Source organism: Canis aureus, chromosome 2 (genome assembly GCF_053574225.1).
Source record: "Canis aureus isolate CA01 chromosome 2, VMU_Caureus_v.1.0, whole genome shotgun sequence".
In the NCBI taxonomy this organism is placed as follows: Eukaryota; Metazoa; Chordata; class Mammalia; order Carnivora; family Canidae; genus Canis; species Canis aureus.
The window spans coordinates 29,517,356-29,534,820 of NC_135612.1; the positions used below are offsets into that span (position 1 = coordinate 29,517,356).

A 17,465-nucleotide genomic window follows, 5' to 3' on the forward strand; every position below is an offset into this window, starting at 1 on the left:
TGCACTTTACATGTGCTAATTTATTTAATCTTTACAGTTGCCCTGAAAGATAGGTATATTATGCATATTTTATAGATGAGAAAAGTTAGACATGTAATGATTAATTAAGTCACCCAATGAGACATGATTAGAAAGAGGAGTAATTGGGATCCTAATCAAGATTTTCTTATTCTAAAATATATGTTTTTGATACAGTTTATCAACATTTTTTTTTTTTAAGATTTTATTTCTTTATCCATGAGAGAGAGAGAGAGAGAGAGAGGCAGAGACAGGCAGAGGGAGAGGGAGAAGCAGGCTCCATGCAGGAAGCCTGATGCGGTACTCGATCCCGGGTCTCCAGGATCAGGCCCTGGGCTGAAGGCGGCGCTAAACCGCTGAGCCACCCGGGCTGTGCCCTATCAACATTTTTCAACTGGATTGTCTTGAATGGCAGAAAAGAATAAATTTATTTATTTATTTATTTTTTGAAAAGAATAAATTTATGTTTAGGGGAATCAGAAGCCATCTACTGAGAGTGGGAATTTTTTGAATTCTTTTTTTTTTTTAAAGATGTTATTTATTTATTTGACAGAGAGCAAGCACAAGCAGGGGGAGCAGCAGAGGAAGAGGGAGAAGCAGGCTCCTCACTGAGCAGGGAGCCCATTGTGGAATTCTGTCCCAGGACCTTAGGATCATGACCTGAGCTGAAGGCAGACACTTAACTGACTGAGCCACCCAGGCACCCTGAAAAGTTTTATTATTATCTCAATTAACTTTTAGTGCCTAGTGCATAGTAGGCCCACAAAGAGAAAATTAGCATCTCAAAGGGCCATAGCTGAAACATGGGATGGTTTCAAAAGTTTGTCAGAAATGGATTAAGTTTATATCCTGTGATATAATATATATAATGTAAGATCCATTATAAACAGAATGGATCTGAATAGTATGTGTAAGGTACTGTTGGTTTGGCAAGCCTGGTTGTAGAGTTGTCTTAGATGAGAATAAGGACTAGCATGTGGTTTTGCTGATGAGAGGCAAAGTCAGAGAAATCAGAAACTCCAGAGTGAGATTTCTGAATGTTAGAGGGGCCATTGACCTGTATGTGGTGATAGAAGAAATGAAGGTTTACAAAGTCATCAGGCATTTATGTTAATGATAAAATCTGATAGCTTTGAAATTTCATAAAACAGGAGACTGCTACCATGTTGTAGTCATGTATTTGCCATTCATTGATTCATTCAGCAAGTGTGTATTGAGCACTTACAATGTATCAGGCACAGGGCTATGTAAGGTAATGGTTTTAAAGATAAAATGGGGGTACCTGCCTGGCTCAGTCACTGGAACATGAGACTCTTGGTCTCAGGGTCCTGAGTTCTAGCTCCATGTTGGGAGTAGAGATTACTTAAAAATAATAATAATAATAATAATAATAATAATAATAATAATAATAAGTTAAAAAAATTTAAAGATAAAATGGATGTGGTACTTGCCCTTAAAGAGCTTATAGTCTGTTGCAGGAACTGAGAGAATATCTATTAAAACAAGATAAAGAGCAATAATAGCAGTAAGAAATGCACAAGTCAAATATAAGTAAGAAATTCAAAGGAGGAGAGATGTCTTCTTGGGAGAATGAAGACTTTCTTTGAGGAGGCAGCACGTGAGCCAAGTCTTTGAAGGATGAATAGGGTTTGGTCACTTGCAGATATACCACCCATATGTTTACCAGCCTCTCACCTAGGTGAGAGCAAGTCATATGTAGGTTTAGGATGCAATATTTACCTGATTTTTCCCCCTAAATATGTGGAATACCTTTCAGTAGTCAGAATACCTAAACAAAATGATACATAGGCCAACATGTTCTGTTTTATCTCAAAATTTATCTCTTTCTGTGACAATTATCATGCCATTTTGTGTTTTCTTAGAAGGAAAAAATTTGGACGTATGCAATTTTCTGTTGAAGACATCATTAAGTAGCAGAATTTATTAACAACTATAGTTGAACCGAAGGACACATCAACTGATTGTTAGTTCCCTGGCACCAAATGAAGATATATTATCAGTATTTGTGTTAAACATTCCATTTTAACGGTGCAAATACATATTCATTAGCAAGCAGAATAACCTTAGAGTGTGCACTTTGCATGTGCTTGTTATTTTCATGAAGTCTGAGCAGGTTTTAAAACTTTGCATGACCTCCTGCGTGTAATCTTTGAGTCTGTCATTCACATGTAGAAAACTCACCTCTCTATTTAGCCCGTGGTTGGTAAGAGATAGACAGTTATAGGGCCCCTCTGCCCTTGAGCTGTTCCATTAGTGCATGGAAAGCACCTTGCAGCCTGTGACAAGCGCAGCAGATCGGCACTAAATCAAAAATCAGTGCCAGCCAGGGATCTAAGCCACCATGAAGGTCACAGCCATCAACTGCATGCCATCTCAATCCAAACAAAACACATTGGATACAGGGGGATTTTCACAACTCACAATAGGTGACAAACACTTCATGTTAGAGTAATCCATAGCAGTGAAACTGGGAACTGACTTTTTAAGTACTTTTGAGTATTTAATCAAACTTTGAAAAAGCTGGAGGTAATTTTGGTAATATTTTACATTTAAAAACAGAAAAAAAATCCAAAAGAAAACCTTCACAGCATGGTGTTACTGTAGTCACGATTTTGATGAAAGAATTTTTTTGTTTTTTGTATTCATGTGTGCTTTTAAGAAACAAAATCATCAGAAACTGTATATAAAAATTGTTTTCATTTGGTTTCTCGAAATAGGTGCCATTGATCTATTATGAAATGAACAATTTATGCTTTAAGCTGCCCAGTTTTGCCTATCCTGAGAGCTTATAATTAGCATTTATATTAAAAAGGAAATATTAGGGATCCCTGGGTGGCGCAGCGGTTTGGCGCCTGCCTTTGGCCCAGGGCGCGATCCTGGAGACCTGGGATCGAATCCCACGTCGGGCTTCCGATGCATGGAGCCTGCTTCTCTCTCTGCCTGTGTCTCTGCCCCTCTCTCTCTCTCTGTGACTATCATGAATAAATAAATAAAATCTTTAAAAAACAAAAAAAAAAAAAGGAAATATTAAGACTAGTCTGATTTTAGTACAACTTTACCTTCAGCAGTATAGTTCAAATAAATTTAGTGAATTTGAGTCTTATAGGAGTTCTGTACTATCTAGTAAAGGTTTTGAATAATACGATATTATTTAAATGTTATGGATCAGGTTCCCTTTTCATGTATAACACACAAAAGTTCAGGAGGAAAAAATGTATGAAAATTAAATTATAAATCTTCTATCTACTTGAATAGGTTTTCTTTTATGGCATTCTGAGAATTAATTGCCCAAGTTAATAAGAAGAATTGGATAGCCAAGTGTAATAAGCCAGAATTTGCTGAATTAACTTGGAAACTGCCTAAGTTTTATAAAATGAAACGCTTATATGTGAAAGTTATTTTCTTTTCTTTTTTTTTAATTTTTTTTTACATTTTTATTTATTTATGATAGTCACAGAGAGAGAGAGAGAGAGGCAGAGACACAGGCAGAGGGAGAAGCAGGCTCCATGTACCGGGAGCCTGACATGGGATTCGATCCCAGATCTCCAGGATCGCGCCCTGGGCCAAAGGCAGGCGCCAAACCGCTGAGCCACCCAGGGATCCCTGAAAGTTATTTTCAAAATGGAACAAGCATGTTCATGTGACATGATGAATTACATCACACTACTATGGAGGTGGGATGAGGCAAAGGTTAGTTCTACCTTTGATGACGTAAATGACAAGGGGCTAACATAAGAGATGTATACAGTATTCTTATAATATTATTAACTTATTAACAATATTAACTTCTGTGAAAGATAAACAGCACAGCAATGGATAGAGAGCAGAGAAAAAAATGAACTCTCTTTACAATCTAATCAGGTTTACAGTGACCAAGACTATTTTGAGAATATGCCATTTCAATAACCCAACTATCTCTACCAGGGAGTGAGTTCATGGTTAATTTACACTAGCTGGTGAAGTTTCATGAAACTGTAAAATCAACAGTCCAGTAGGAGGGTATGTAATGGAAGAATGCCATCTGCTGGTGAACCCTATCAAATCTGGGTTTAATTAGGAAAACCTGAGGACACATTCTCTGCAGACCAGAAGATTCAAAGTTCATGGAAGCGTTTTTTTGTTTTTTTCTCTTCTGACAAATCTGCTATCATTAAGCTGATACATACCTTTGATATACATTATTCATTTTAAATTAACTTTATTACTAATTTCATGGAGTCACTAGTCAGGAAAGCCTTTAAAGGAAATGGGCACAAAGGGCTTTTTTTTTCTTCCTTTTTATCAATTTAGAAAGTTTTTGTGTTCATCATTCATCAGTAGTCAGCCAGTGAGTCTGTTCTGTTTAAAAGCTCTGGCTTTTCACTTAATGCATCCCATCTGTTTCTGAAATAAATTGCAATAATCCGTGTTTAATTTTAATCAATGTATTACTAAATATGCAAATTATATTAAAAGCCGTGGTTTGAAAAAGCTTTCATTTGTAAATATGGTAGCTTAAAACAGGAAGCATATCTAAAAGCCATTTAGCTACAGTAGCCTAACTCTTACACTGTAGCTGATTTATAAAGCAGATCACAAGTTGATCTTTCTCCCACAAGGGGATATGTAAAACTGTTGCATATCAGATTTTGTTAACATCTGATGGGCTAGTGCTAACACTGTAAGAGACTCATACTTCAGCAACCATGTCTTTGACATTTAAATTAAGATAATCTTATTCCATTCTCCATCTTTTTATTATTATTATTTTTTAAACAACCTAACATATGAATTTGTGTGATTGGTATATGAATCACAGTTAAAGCAATTTGAGCAAGCCTTTCAATCAATCTTAAATTTTTAGTGTCTAATTTACTTGTGATTTGCATAATTAATGTGGAAGGGATCCTTTGGGATTCTCTCTTTCCCCCCTTTGCTACCTTGTGTCTTGTTCACTGACTAGACAGAGAGGGAATGATATTGGAGTTCTCTAAGGCCTACTGGATGACTTTGTTAGGAATCTAGAAATTACATGTTACATTGCTGTGTCTGATGGGGCTGGAATAGGGGGTAAACTCTGAGAATTATATCTGTTATTTGCAGAAGAGTCCATTAACGTAGCTGTCACTGAATTGTGTATGTAATTTACCAAGCAGACACCTTATAGGAGAATTTTAGAATTTTTTTCTATATACGGGTCATGAGTTTATGGGAATATATATGAGCGTGTTCATATACTGAATTCTGTCTTTTACGAATTGTACTGGTTTGGGCACATTACCTAGAGTGTAGTCTTATCAGTCATAGGCTGGAACAAGGTCTCAGCTGTGTTCTTAAAATATGTTAAAATAAAATTATATAAACATTAAAATAAATTATACAAAAAAACAAAGGGTAATAAATGCTCAAACATCACTTCCTAATTACTGTGCTACATTTTCTTGTTATTTATGCCCTTAAAGTTATTTACATCTGTTTCTTCTATCTTTATGGTGAAGATACTAGATAATGATGTGCTACTGTGCATTTCTTCTGAACTCCATATTTAGTTAATATCAAATTTGTAGCAGAAATAGGCCTTGGTGGGAGTATTTACACTGTTGAAATCGGCAAATGCTACAAATCAAGGCTTTTCCTCCTCTGTGTAGCTAGTTGTTAACTAGCACATCACTATGTTTAATTATGATATGTAGCAACTCAGTACATGTTCTGTTATTTATTCTTGAGCTCTTCTAAGAGAAAAACAATAGTTCTCACAGATCCCTTTACAAAAAGCAGAATATGTATTTGACTTCCTATAGAATCTTAGCCCCAATTTGTTAAACTTTAAAAATTAAGTTTTTCTTTCTATGATAATAGATAATATGGAAAATAAGGAAAAACATTTTTCCCAGTGACTATGTTATTTGGAAAAGAGAAAAGTCATTCCATATTTAGAGTTTACTAACCAGTTTGTGTCTTGTTTATTAGTTCACCAATTTATTGCTGTCAAGCAATATGAGATTAGAATGTGTTAGAAAACTAGTTTGTGGAATAAACTCACTGCATCAGTATAAATAGTAGAATTATGCTAAGGACCATCTTTGTTAGCAATAAACTTATTTCTCTATGCAGAAGATTTATTAATCATACCTCAGGATGCTTAATAATCACTGTAAACAAATTAAAAACCTCAGCTTGTGATCCAAGGTCATTTTCAAATTGGAAGTGACCTCAGCCCATCCTAAGAGGGCTAATGATGTAAAAATCGGTAGGGCAAAGTCCTCTGGGGAACACAGCACAGATCAGCAAGGCTCTTCTGGTGAATGCACCAATCTGCTCTGTTTCCAGAGGCCCTTTGTGTGGCCAGACTTTCTGGGAAAGGTGGGCTGTCTGTTGTTGCCTAGCACTTATATAAGAATTTTCTGTTTTTAATTTCCTTGCTTCTTTTCTGTTCTTGGTTTTATACTCACTGAAAAGAAATAACTCATAATCCACTAAGAATGTAACCATGGTTAAGTTTTCCTCTCCTAAACAGAAAGAGAATTCAAGATGTATGATTGTTTTCTTTATAAAAAGTCTTTTTAAGTTAAATATTAATTAAAAATACGTTAGGATCTGAAGTATAAAAATTTTATGATTACCTATGTGCCTACCTCTATATCTATCTCTCTCTATATGTCATATATATGTATGTGTGTGTGTCTGTGTGTGTATATATATATATATATATATACACACACACACAACATTTGTAATACCTTGTATGCCCATCCCTTCCTTATCTAAGGTTAACCATTATACTGACTTGGAATTTTCATTGCTTTCTTTTATTCACCATTTTGTTTTTTTGTTTTTTTTTTTTTTAAAGATTTTATTTATTTATTCGTGATAGTCACACAGAGAGAGACAGAGAGGCAGAGACACAGGCAGAGGGAGAAGCAGGCTCCATGCTGGGAGCCCGATGTGGGATTCGATCCCGGGTCTCCAGGATCGCGCCCCGGGCCAAAGGCAGGCGCCAAACCGCTGTGCCACCCAGGGATCCCTTATTCACCATTTTGACATATTTTTTCTTCTAAACAATATATTGATTAATTCTGCATGGTTTTGATATTTATATAAAGAAAATTATATTGTATATATATTTTTTGTGGTTTTATAGCTTCTACCGTAAGTCATTAATATTCATTGTCATATAGTACTGCATTGTAGGAATATGCTATGATTTATCCATTCTATAAACATATGACCATACACATATCTGGAAGAGTTTCTTTGGGTAGTGTCAAATTGCTTTCCAAAGTGATTATACTAATTTAGACCACACAAAGCAGTGTGTATGTATTAGTACCTCACATCAGTACTTAATATTACCAGAATTTTAAGTTCTTACGACTTGGCATATTTGAAATTTTATCTGATTATGAGCATCTTTCATCTGTTTATGCTATGGCTACTTGCACTTCTTTGTGAAATGCTTTTTTGAGTATTTTTTTTCCTATTGGGTTGTATGTCTTTTTTTTACTGATTATATGAAGTAGCTCTTCATATATTTTGGGTTCATTTTTTTTGTCCATTTAGAGGGTATTAGGTATTACAAATAACTTTTTCCAGTGGTTATCTATTCACTCTTTTTTTTTTTTAAAGAGGGGTCACAGAGGGGTAGAGAGAGAAAATCTTAAGCAGGCTCCATGCCCAGTTCGGAGGCTGACATGGGGCTTAGTTAGTCTCATGAGCCTGAAATCATGACATGAACCAAAATCAAGACTCAGACATAACTAATTGAGCCACCCAGGCATCCCTATCTATTTAGTATTTTTATAGCATCTTTTGGTACACAGAAGTTCAAAACTTTCATGTATCTAGTACCATTTTTCAGGATACTGAACACTTGAAAACACTAATTTGAAGAGATATATGCACCCCTATGTTCTTTGCATCATTGTCTGCATTAGCCAAGATAGGAAAGCAACCTAAGCATCCATTGATAGATGGATAAAGAAGATGCAGTGTATGCATATATGCATTTATATGTATACACACACATGTATATACATACATGCAAGATGGAATATTACTCATCCATAAAAAATAATGAAATCTTGCCATTGGTAAGAACATAGTTGAACCTAGAGAGTATAATGCTAAGTGAAATAAGTCAGATAAAGAAAGACAAATACCATATGATTTTTGGGTTTGGCTTTTTTCACTGAGACTCATCCAAACTGTATGTATCAGTTTTTCCTTTTATGGATCATTGGGTCAAGTCTGAGCTTAGCCCCAGATCCTGATAATTTTCTCTTAGATGATTTTCTAAAAGTTTTATAGGTTCATATTTTATATTTAAATCTGTGATTCATTTTGATCTAATATTCATATAAGGTGTGCAGTTTAAGTCAAGGTTATCTCTTTGCTTCTGGATGTACAGCATAATTTATTGAAAAGGCTGTCCTTCCTTCATGGAATTGGGTTTGCACTTTTGTCAAAAGTTAGTATAGCATATTTGTGTGGATCTATTTCTGGGTCTTCCATTGTGTTCCTTTGGTTTATGTGTCTATTTCTCTGCCCATACCACACTTTCTTGATTACTCTAGCTATATAGTAAGCCTTAACATAGAAGAATTTTTCCCACTTCTTTGTCAAGATTGTTTTAACTACTCTAGGTCTTGTGCCTTTCCATATAGATTTTAGAATAATCTTGGCTGTGAGAAAAACCTTGCTAGTATTTTCAAAGGAATTGCATTAGACTATCGACCAATTTGGGGAGAATTGATACTCTAATTATAATGAGTCTTCCATTTCATGAATGTGATATATCTCTTTATTTATTTTAGTTTTCTTTGACTTTTTAAAATCAGCACTTGGAAATTTTTTAGCAGATATATTATATACATGTTAAATGTATAAGCAAGTTTTTCATTTTCCTTAGAGTAATTATAAATTGTATTGTGTTTTTAATTTCAGTTTTGACATGTTTATTAGTATAATTGATTCTTGTGTGTCCTTTATATTTATTTAAATTACTAATATATTTAGATTGATTTTAACATCTTATTTAGTGATTTCTATTTGTCCTAACTATTCTCTGTTTCTTTTTCTCTTCTGAATCAAAAGCTTTTTTTTTTTTCATTCAATTTCTCCCCTATTAGGGCATTTTATGCTCTATTATTTTTATTTTGGTAGTCATTCTAAAATATTTTTTTCCTGAGTGAGAACTGTTATTATTTGAGGTATGCAAAGGAAGTTTCCAGATTATAAGAGTATTTTACTAGTTGTAAATACACATAGAGACCAAAGCATATCTCTAAAAGTTAAATGTTGGTAAAAATTTCTGCCTGGTAACCCGATTGTGAGAGTCATGCAAATAGAGTAGGAATCAAAACATGTTAATTCTTTAGTTTTGTTTTCCAAAAATCTGGTTTACCTTTAACCTAAATTGTCTCCTTTTTAAAAAAAATTTTATATATATATTTTTTATTGGAGTTCGATTTGCCAACACATAGTATAACACCCATTGTTCATCCCGTCAAGTGTCCCCCTCAGTGCCCATCGCCCAGTCACCCTGTCCCCCTGCCCACCTCCCTTTCCACTACCCTTTATTTGTTTCTCAGAGTTAGGAGTCTCTCATGTTTTGTCACTCTCTCTAATTTTTTCCACTCATTTTCTCTCCTTTCTCCCATAATCCCTTTCACTAATTTTTTATATTCCCCATGAGTGAAACCATATAATGATTGTCCTTCTCCAATTGACTTACTTCACTCAGCATAATACTCTCTAGCTCCATCCATGTCGAAGCAAATGGTGGGTGTTCGTCCTTTCTGATGGCTGAGTAATATTCCACTGTATACATAGACCACAGCTTCTTTATCCCTCATCTGTCGATGGACACCAAGGCTCCTTCCACAATTTGGCTATTGTGGACATTGCTGCTATAAACATTGGGGTGCAGGTGTCCTGGCGTCTCACTGCATCTGTATCTTTAGGGTAAATACCCAATAGTGCAATTGCTGGGTCATAGGGTAGCTCTATTTTTAACTCTTCGAGGAACTTCCACACAGTTTTCCAGAGTGGCTGCACCAGTTCACATTCCCACCAACAGTGCAAGAGGGTTCCCCTTTCTCCACATCCTCTCCAACATTTATTATTTCCTGTCTTGTTAATTTTCACCATTCTCACTAGTGTGAGGTGGGATCTCATTGTGGTTTTAATTTGTATTTCCCTGATGGTCAGTGATGCGGAGCATTTTCTCATGTGCTTGTTCCCTAACGTATATGTCTTTGGTGAAATTTCTATTCATGTCTTTTGCCCATTTCATGATTGGATTATTTGTTTCTTGGGTGTTGAGTTTAGTAAGTTCCTTATAGATCTTGGATTCTAGCCCTTTATCTGATGTGTCATTTGCAAATATCTTCTCCCATTCTGTAGGTTGGCTTTTAGTTTTGTTGACTGTTTCTTTTGCTGTGCAGAAGCTTTTTATCTTGATTAAAGCCCAGTAGTCCTGGGCAGCCCAGGTGGCTCAGCAGTTTAGGGCCACCTTTGGCCCAGGGCCTGATCCTGGAGACCCAGGATCGAGTCCCATGTTGGGCTCCATGCGTGGAGCCTGCTTCTCCCTCTGCCTGTATCTCTGCCTCTCTCTCTCTGCATCTCTCATGAATAAATAAACAAAATCTTTTTAAGAAAGCTCTGTACTTCATTTTTGCTTTTTGTTTGCCTTGCCTTAATAGATGTATCTTGCAAGAAGTTGCTGTGGCCAAGTTCAAAAAGGGTGTTGCCTATGTTCTCCTCTAGGATTTTGATGGATTCTTGTCTCACATTTAGATCTTTCATTCATTTTGAGTTTATCTTTGTGTATGGTGTAAGAGAATGGTCTGGTTTCATTCTTCTGCATGTGGCTGTCCAATTTTCCCAGCACCATTTATTTTTCAATAAATAATTCTTCAATAAATAAAGTCTTTTCAGACTGTCCTTTTTCCAGTGGATAGTCATTCCTGCTTTGTCCAATATTAGTTGACCATAGAGTTGAGGGCCCATTTCTGGGTTCTCCATTCTGTTTTATTGATCTTTGTGTCTGTTTTTGTGCCAGTACCACACTGTCTTGATGATCACAGCTTCATAATACAACTTGAAATCCGGCATTGTGATGCTCTTGGCTCTGGTTTTCTTTTTTAATATTCCCCTGGCTATTTGGGGTCTTTTCTGATTCCACACAAATCTTAAGATGATTTCTTCCAACTCTTTGAAGAAAGTTCATGGTTTTTTGATAGGGATTGCATTAAAAGTGTAAATTGCCCTGGGTAGCATTGACATTTTGACAATATCTATTTTTCCAATCCATGAGCAGGGAGTATTTTCCATATCTTTGTGTCTGCCTCAATTTCCTTCAGAAGTGTTCTGTAGTTTTTAGGGTATAGATCCTTTACCTCTTTGGTTAGGTTTATTCCTAGGTATCTTATGCTTATGGGTGCAATTGTAAATGGATTGACTCCTTAATTTCTCTTTCTTCAGTCTCATTGTTAGTGTATAGAAATGCCACTGATTTCTGGCCATTGATTTTGTATCCTGCCACATTGCCGAATTGCTGTATGAGTTCTAGCAATCCTGGGGTGGAGTCTTTTGGGTTTTCTACATACAGTATCATGTCATCTGTGAATAGGGAGAGTTTAACTTCTTTGCCAATTTGAATGCCTTTTATTTCTTTTTGTCATCTGATTGCTGAGGCTAGGACTTCCAGTACTATGTTGAATAGCAGTGGTGAGAGTGGACATCCCTGTCCTGTTCCTGATCTTAGGGGAAAGGCTCTCAGTGTTTCCCCATTGAGAATGATATTTGCCATGGGCTTTTCATAGATGGTTTTGAAGATGCTGAGGAATGTTCCCTCTATCCCTACACTCTGAAGAATTTTGATCAGGAATGGATGCTGTATTTTGTCAAATGCTTTTCTCTGCATCTATTGAGAGGCTCATATGGTTCTTGCTTTTTCTCTTGTTGATGTGATCTATCACGTTGATTGTTTTATGAGTGTTGAACCAGCCTTGGATCCCGGGGATAAATCCCACTTGGTCATGGTGAATAATCTTTTTAATATATTGTTGGATCCTATTGGCTAGTATCTTGTTGAGAATTTTTGCATCTGTGTTCATCAGGGATATTGGTCTATAATTGTCCTGTTTGGTGGGGTCTTTGTCTGGTTTTGGAATTAAGGTGATGCTGCCTCATAAAATGAGTTTGGAAGTATTCCATCCCTTTCTATAATTCGGAACAGCTTTAGTAGAATAGGTATTATTTCTTCTTTAAAACGTTTGTTAGAATTCCCCTGGGAAGCCATCTGGCCCTGGACTTTTGTGTCTTGGGTGGTTTTTGATGACTACTTCAATTTCTTCCCTTGTTATCAGCCTGTTCAGGTTTTCTATTTCTTCTTGTTCCAGTTTTGGTAATTTGTGGTTTTCCAGAAATGCGTCCATTTCTTCTAGATTGCCTGATTTATTGGCGTATAGCTGCTTATAATACATTTTTAAAATTGTTTGTATTTCCTTGGTATTGGTTGTAATCTGTCTTCTTTCATTCATGATTTTATTAATTCAAGTCTTTTTTCTTACAATAAGGCTGGCTAGGGGTTTATCAATCTTATTAATTTTTTCAAAGAACCAACTCCTGGTTTAGTTGATCTGTTCTACAGTTCTGGTCTCTGTTTCATTGAGTTCTACTCGAATCTTTATTATCTCTCTTCTGCTTGGTATAGGTTTTATTTGCTGTTCTTTCTCCAGTTCCCTTAGGTACAAGGTTAGCTTGTGTTTGAGTTTTTTCCAGTTTTTTTGAGGGATGCTTGGATTGTGATGTATTTCCCTCTTAGGACCGCTTTTGCTCTATCCCAAAGATTTTGAACAGTTGGATCCTCATTTTCATTAGTTTCCATGAATCTTTTAAATTATTCTTTAATTTCCTGGTTGACCTATTCATCTTTTAGTAGGATGCTCTTTAACCTCCACGTGTTTGAGTTTCTTCTAAATTTCTTCTTGTGATTGAGTTCAAGTTTCAAAGCATTATGCTCTGAAAATATGCAGGGGACAATCCCAATCTTTGGTATCAGTTGAGACCTGATTTGTGACCCAGTATATGGTCTATTCTGGAGAAAGTTCCATGTGCACTTGAGAAGAATGTGTATTCATTTGCATTCGGATGGAAAGTTCTGTATATAGCTCTGAAATCCATCTGCTCCAGTGTATCATTTAAAGCCTTTGTTTCTTTGGTGATGTTGTGCTTAGAAAATCTGTCATATGCAGAAGGTGCTGTGTTGAAGTCTCCTAGTAGAAGTGTATTATTATCTAAGTATGTCTTTACTTTGGTTATTAATTGATATACTTGGCAGCTCCCACGTTAGGGACATCAATTTTCATGATTGTTAGGTCCTCTTGTTCGATACATCCTTTAAGTATGATATAGTGTCCCTCTTCATCTCTTACTACAGTCTTTGGGATAAACTTTAATTTATTTGATATGAGGATTGCTACTCCAGCTTTCTTTTGAGGACCATTTGAATGGTAAATGATTCTCCACCCTTTCATTTTCAGGCTGGAGGTGTCCTGAGGTCTAAAATGAGTCTCTTGTAGATAGCAAATAGAAGGGTCTTGCTTTTTTATCCCGTCTGAAACTCAGTGTCTTTGGATTGGATCATTTAGCGATTCATGTTCAGAGTAACTATTGAAAGATATGGGGATCCCTGGGTGGCTCAAGCGGTTTGGCGCCGGCCTTTGGCCCAGGGCGCTATCCTGGAGACCCGGGATCGAGTCCCACGTCGGGCTTCCGGTGCATGGAGCCTGCTTCTCCCTCTGCCTGTGTCTCTGCCCCTCTCTCTCTCTCTCTCTATGTCTATCATGAATAAATAAATAAAATCTTTAAAAAAAAAAGAAAGATATGAAGTAAGTGTCATCGTATTACCTTTTCAATCCCTGTTTTTGTGGATTATTTCTTTGGGCTTCCTCTTTCTTTATGGGGTTCCCTTAATATTTCTTGCAGAGCTGGTTTGATGGTCACATATTCTTTCAGTTTCTGCCTATCCTGGAAGCTCTTTACCTCTCCTATCCTGAATGAGAGCCTTGCTGGATAAAGTATTCTTGGCTGCAGGTTCTTCTCATTTAGGACTCTGAATATATCCTGCCAGCCCTTCTGGCCTGCCGGGTCTCTGTGGAGAGGTTTGCTGTTAATCTGATATTTCTCCCCATATAATTTAAGAACTTTTTGTCTCTTGCTGCTTTAAAGATTCTGTCTTTATTTTTGGAATTTGCAAGTTTCACTATTAAATGTCCAGGTGTTGAACCGTTTTTATTGATTTTTTTTTCGTTTTTATTGATTTTTTTTGGGGGGGACCTCTCTATCTCCTGGATCTGAATGCCTGTTTCCCTCCCCAAATTAGGGAAGTTCTCAGCTATGATTTGTTCAAATATACTTTATGGCCCTCTGTCCCTCTTGGCATTTTTCTGGAACCCCAATTATATATAGATTTTTCCTTCTGAGGCTGTCATTTATTTCCTTTAACCTTTCCTCATGGTCTTTTTTTTTTATTTTTTTAAAATTTTTATTTATTTATGATAGTCACAGAGAGAGAGAGGCAGAGACATAGGCAGAGGGAGAAGCAGGCTCCATCACTGGAAGCCCGATGTGGGATTCGATCCCGGGTCTCCAGGATCGCGCCCTGGGCCAAAGGCAGGCACCAAACCGCTGCGCCACCCAGGGATCCCTCCTCATGGTCTTTTAATTGTTTTTCTCTTTTTTCCTCAGCTTCCTTCCTTGCCACCAACTTGTCTTCTATGTCGCTCACTCTTTTTTCCACCTCATTAACCCTAGTTGTTAGGACATCCAGTTTGGATTGCATCTCATTTAATTGATTTTTAATTTCGGCCTGATTAGATCTAAATTCTGCAGTAATGAAGTCTCTAGAATCTTTTATGATTTTTTCCAGAGCCACCAGTAGCTTTATAATTGTGCTTCTGAATTGGCTTTATGAATTGAATTATAATCCATATTCTGTAACTCTGTGGGAGAGAATACTGTTTCTGCTTCTTTCTTTTGTGGTGAGTTCTTCCTTCTAGTCATTTTGCTTAGTGCAGAGTGGCTGTATGAGCGGGCTGAGTCAAGAATATCAACTACCTCCTAAGTGGACAAAGGGAAAGTTTTTTTTTTTTAATTAAAAATTTAAAAGTAAGGGACCCTCTAGTTCTATGTACTATCAATCCCTCGACTACCCCCTGGAGTTCTCCAGGGCTGCTTGGTGGAGAACTTGCTCTTCCCCTGTCCTTCCAGCTGGTCTGGGGGAGGGGGTGCTGTGCTGATGCTCAGGTGTGTGCACCTGGGGGAGCTGCCTTGCCCACTGCTGGTGCCAGGCTCAGTGGGAGCTGTTGACCCCCTGAGGCCTCTGTCCCCGGGTGGCCCCCCCTCCCAGGCAGACGGTGACACCAGGAGGAATACTGGCTGCAGCCAGCTCTCCAGCCCTGGGGTCAGTTCCCCCAGTAACCACCGCAGCTCCCAGTCCACACTGGCCTGGGTGCTCCCGGGCTGCGGGGGCGCTGATCTGCACAGCCTGGGGGCATCGGGAGGGTCCTCACCGTCCTGTGCCCTCCCCCCGTCCTCTCCACCTGTGGCGCCCTGAAGTAGGAGGGTCCTCGCCATCCGGTTCCCTCCTCCCTCTCCCCTCTCCTGGGGCGCCCCAGTGGTAGGAAGGTCCTTGCTGTCCCGAGCCCTCCCCTCTCCCCCCCTCCCCTCTGCCCCCGGGGGTGTGAGGGCGGTGCAGGATCCTGGCTGTGTCCCTCGTGCCCTGGGATCCATGGCCTGTGCTGCAGGACCCGCTCCCGGGCCGCCTCTCCGCGGGGATCGGGGCTCAGCCACCTCTGCTTGGAGGCCCCCCGACTCACCGGCTGCTCCCCGACGTCCCCGCTGAGCCCTGTTCCCTCGGGGAAGAATCCGGCGGGTTGTTAAAGTTCTCACTTCTCGGGGAGGGGCCTTCCTGCCCGAGGCCCCCCAGCCCGGCTCCTCACGGGGACCTCTCCCCCACTTGGTTCTTCGTACTTTATTTTCCCCACCTTCCTACCTGGTCGGAAGCGCAAACCCTTCTCTCTGTAGCGCGGGGCTGGCCTCTCTGCACATCGCAGGTGGAAGTGGCAGGTGCCCGGGGGCGGCAGGTGCCCGGGGGCGGGGGGCGGGGGGGGGGCGGGGTGGAGGACCCCGCTCGGCGCCAGCTTGCCCCCTCCTTAAATTCTAACTTACGAAAAATCTAACAATAAATAGCATCACCCTCTTTTTTTTTGAATCACCCCTCTTTTTAAATGTATCAGAGGTTAATCACATCATGCCTGACTTACATACTTTGACTTATATGCTACTGTTAAGGATTATAATTTTATCTTTTTTGTGTAGCTCCATGAAACATTACTATTGCTATTTTGTAATAATCAGTGTTTGTTTAAATCTAATCACACATCTACCATTTTCTCAAATGGAGGCGGCTTTCCTTCTATCTGAAGTGCATACTTTTGATAGAAACTTATCCTTTTGCCATTATGATCACATGCATGTTAGACATTCTTAGTCCATGCTGTATGTCTCTTAACCTTTCGTTTATATTTTCTATATCCTTGTTTGGTTTGTAGAAATATGATTCTGCTACATTTTAGATAAATTACTATATTCTATTTTCTACTTTACTAATATTTTCTTTACCTCTTATTAACCTGCTATAGAATTTATTCATTGAATTTAAATTTTCAGTTATTATATACTTGGTTCTTTTTCAAATGTTTAGTTATATTTTACTTTCTCATTTTGACTCATGTCTTAATTTTCACTAAATATATTAAAATACATTCTGTGACATTCCAGTATCTAACGTTTTCATACATTTGATCGTGTTCTTTGTTATTTCCCTTGGTTCTTATTCATAGCAGTTTGTGTTTTTGTGTATTTTGTGAATTTTGATGAGCATGAGTTTATATTTGTTAGAATAGTGGAATTCTTTGAGGCTTGCCTAGGAGGTCAGTTACACCAGAGAGGATTTATATTTCCTTCTGTTTTATGTCTGGGACCACTTATGTCTTGGCTTGTGGTTTTATAGACTACCCAGATAGTATGAATTCGGGATACAAACCATAAGATATTGCAGTTAATAATACTTGGGGGGTTTTTTGTTTGTTTTGGGGTTTTGTTCTGTTATGACTCTCCATTTATTCTGCACTAAGGTCCAGCAATATTCCCTGCAATTCTTTTGGGGGCTTGAGGGAAGGGGATTGGGATGATTTTTAGTATACCTTTACACAGAAGGTGTAGCACTCTGTGTCTCATCTTTATTTAAGGAATAACTTATTATGCTTTTATAAATTGAGCTTTATAAAAAATGCCCTAGTCTTTTTTCCCTTCCTCTCAACTTCTGGGAGGCTGTGGAAATCTAAGATCAGGGTCATTTAAATAGGTATATCCTCTCA

The 17,465-nt window shown here is 38.0% G+C and overlaps 1 protein-coding gene across 10 annotated transcripts in view; it reads left to right on the forward strand.

Annotated features, from left to right (window-relative positions):
* Positions 1 to 17,465, forward strand: part of WDR41 (WD repeat domain 41) — a 206,119-nt gene that overhangs the window by 81,917 nt on the left and 106,737 nt on the right. For 2 of the 10 annotated variants that reach the window (XM_077867466.1, XM_077867474.1), the window contains exon 1: positions 3,670 to 3,729. The exons of the other annotated variants lie outside the window; for them this stretch is intronic. In XM_077867466.1, coding sequence (XP_077723592.1) covers positions 3,685 to 3,729 — 45 coding nt within the window. In that variant the 5' untranslated portion in view covers positions 3,670 to 3,684. Of the gene's footprint in view, positions 1 to 3,669; positions 3,730 to 17,465 lie in introns of those variants that run through there. 10 annotated transcript variants of the gene reach the window in all.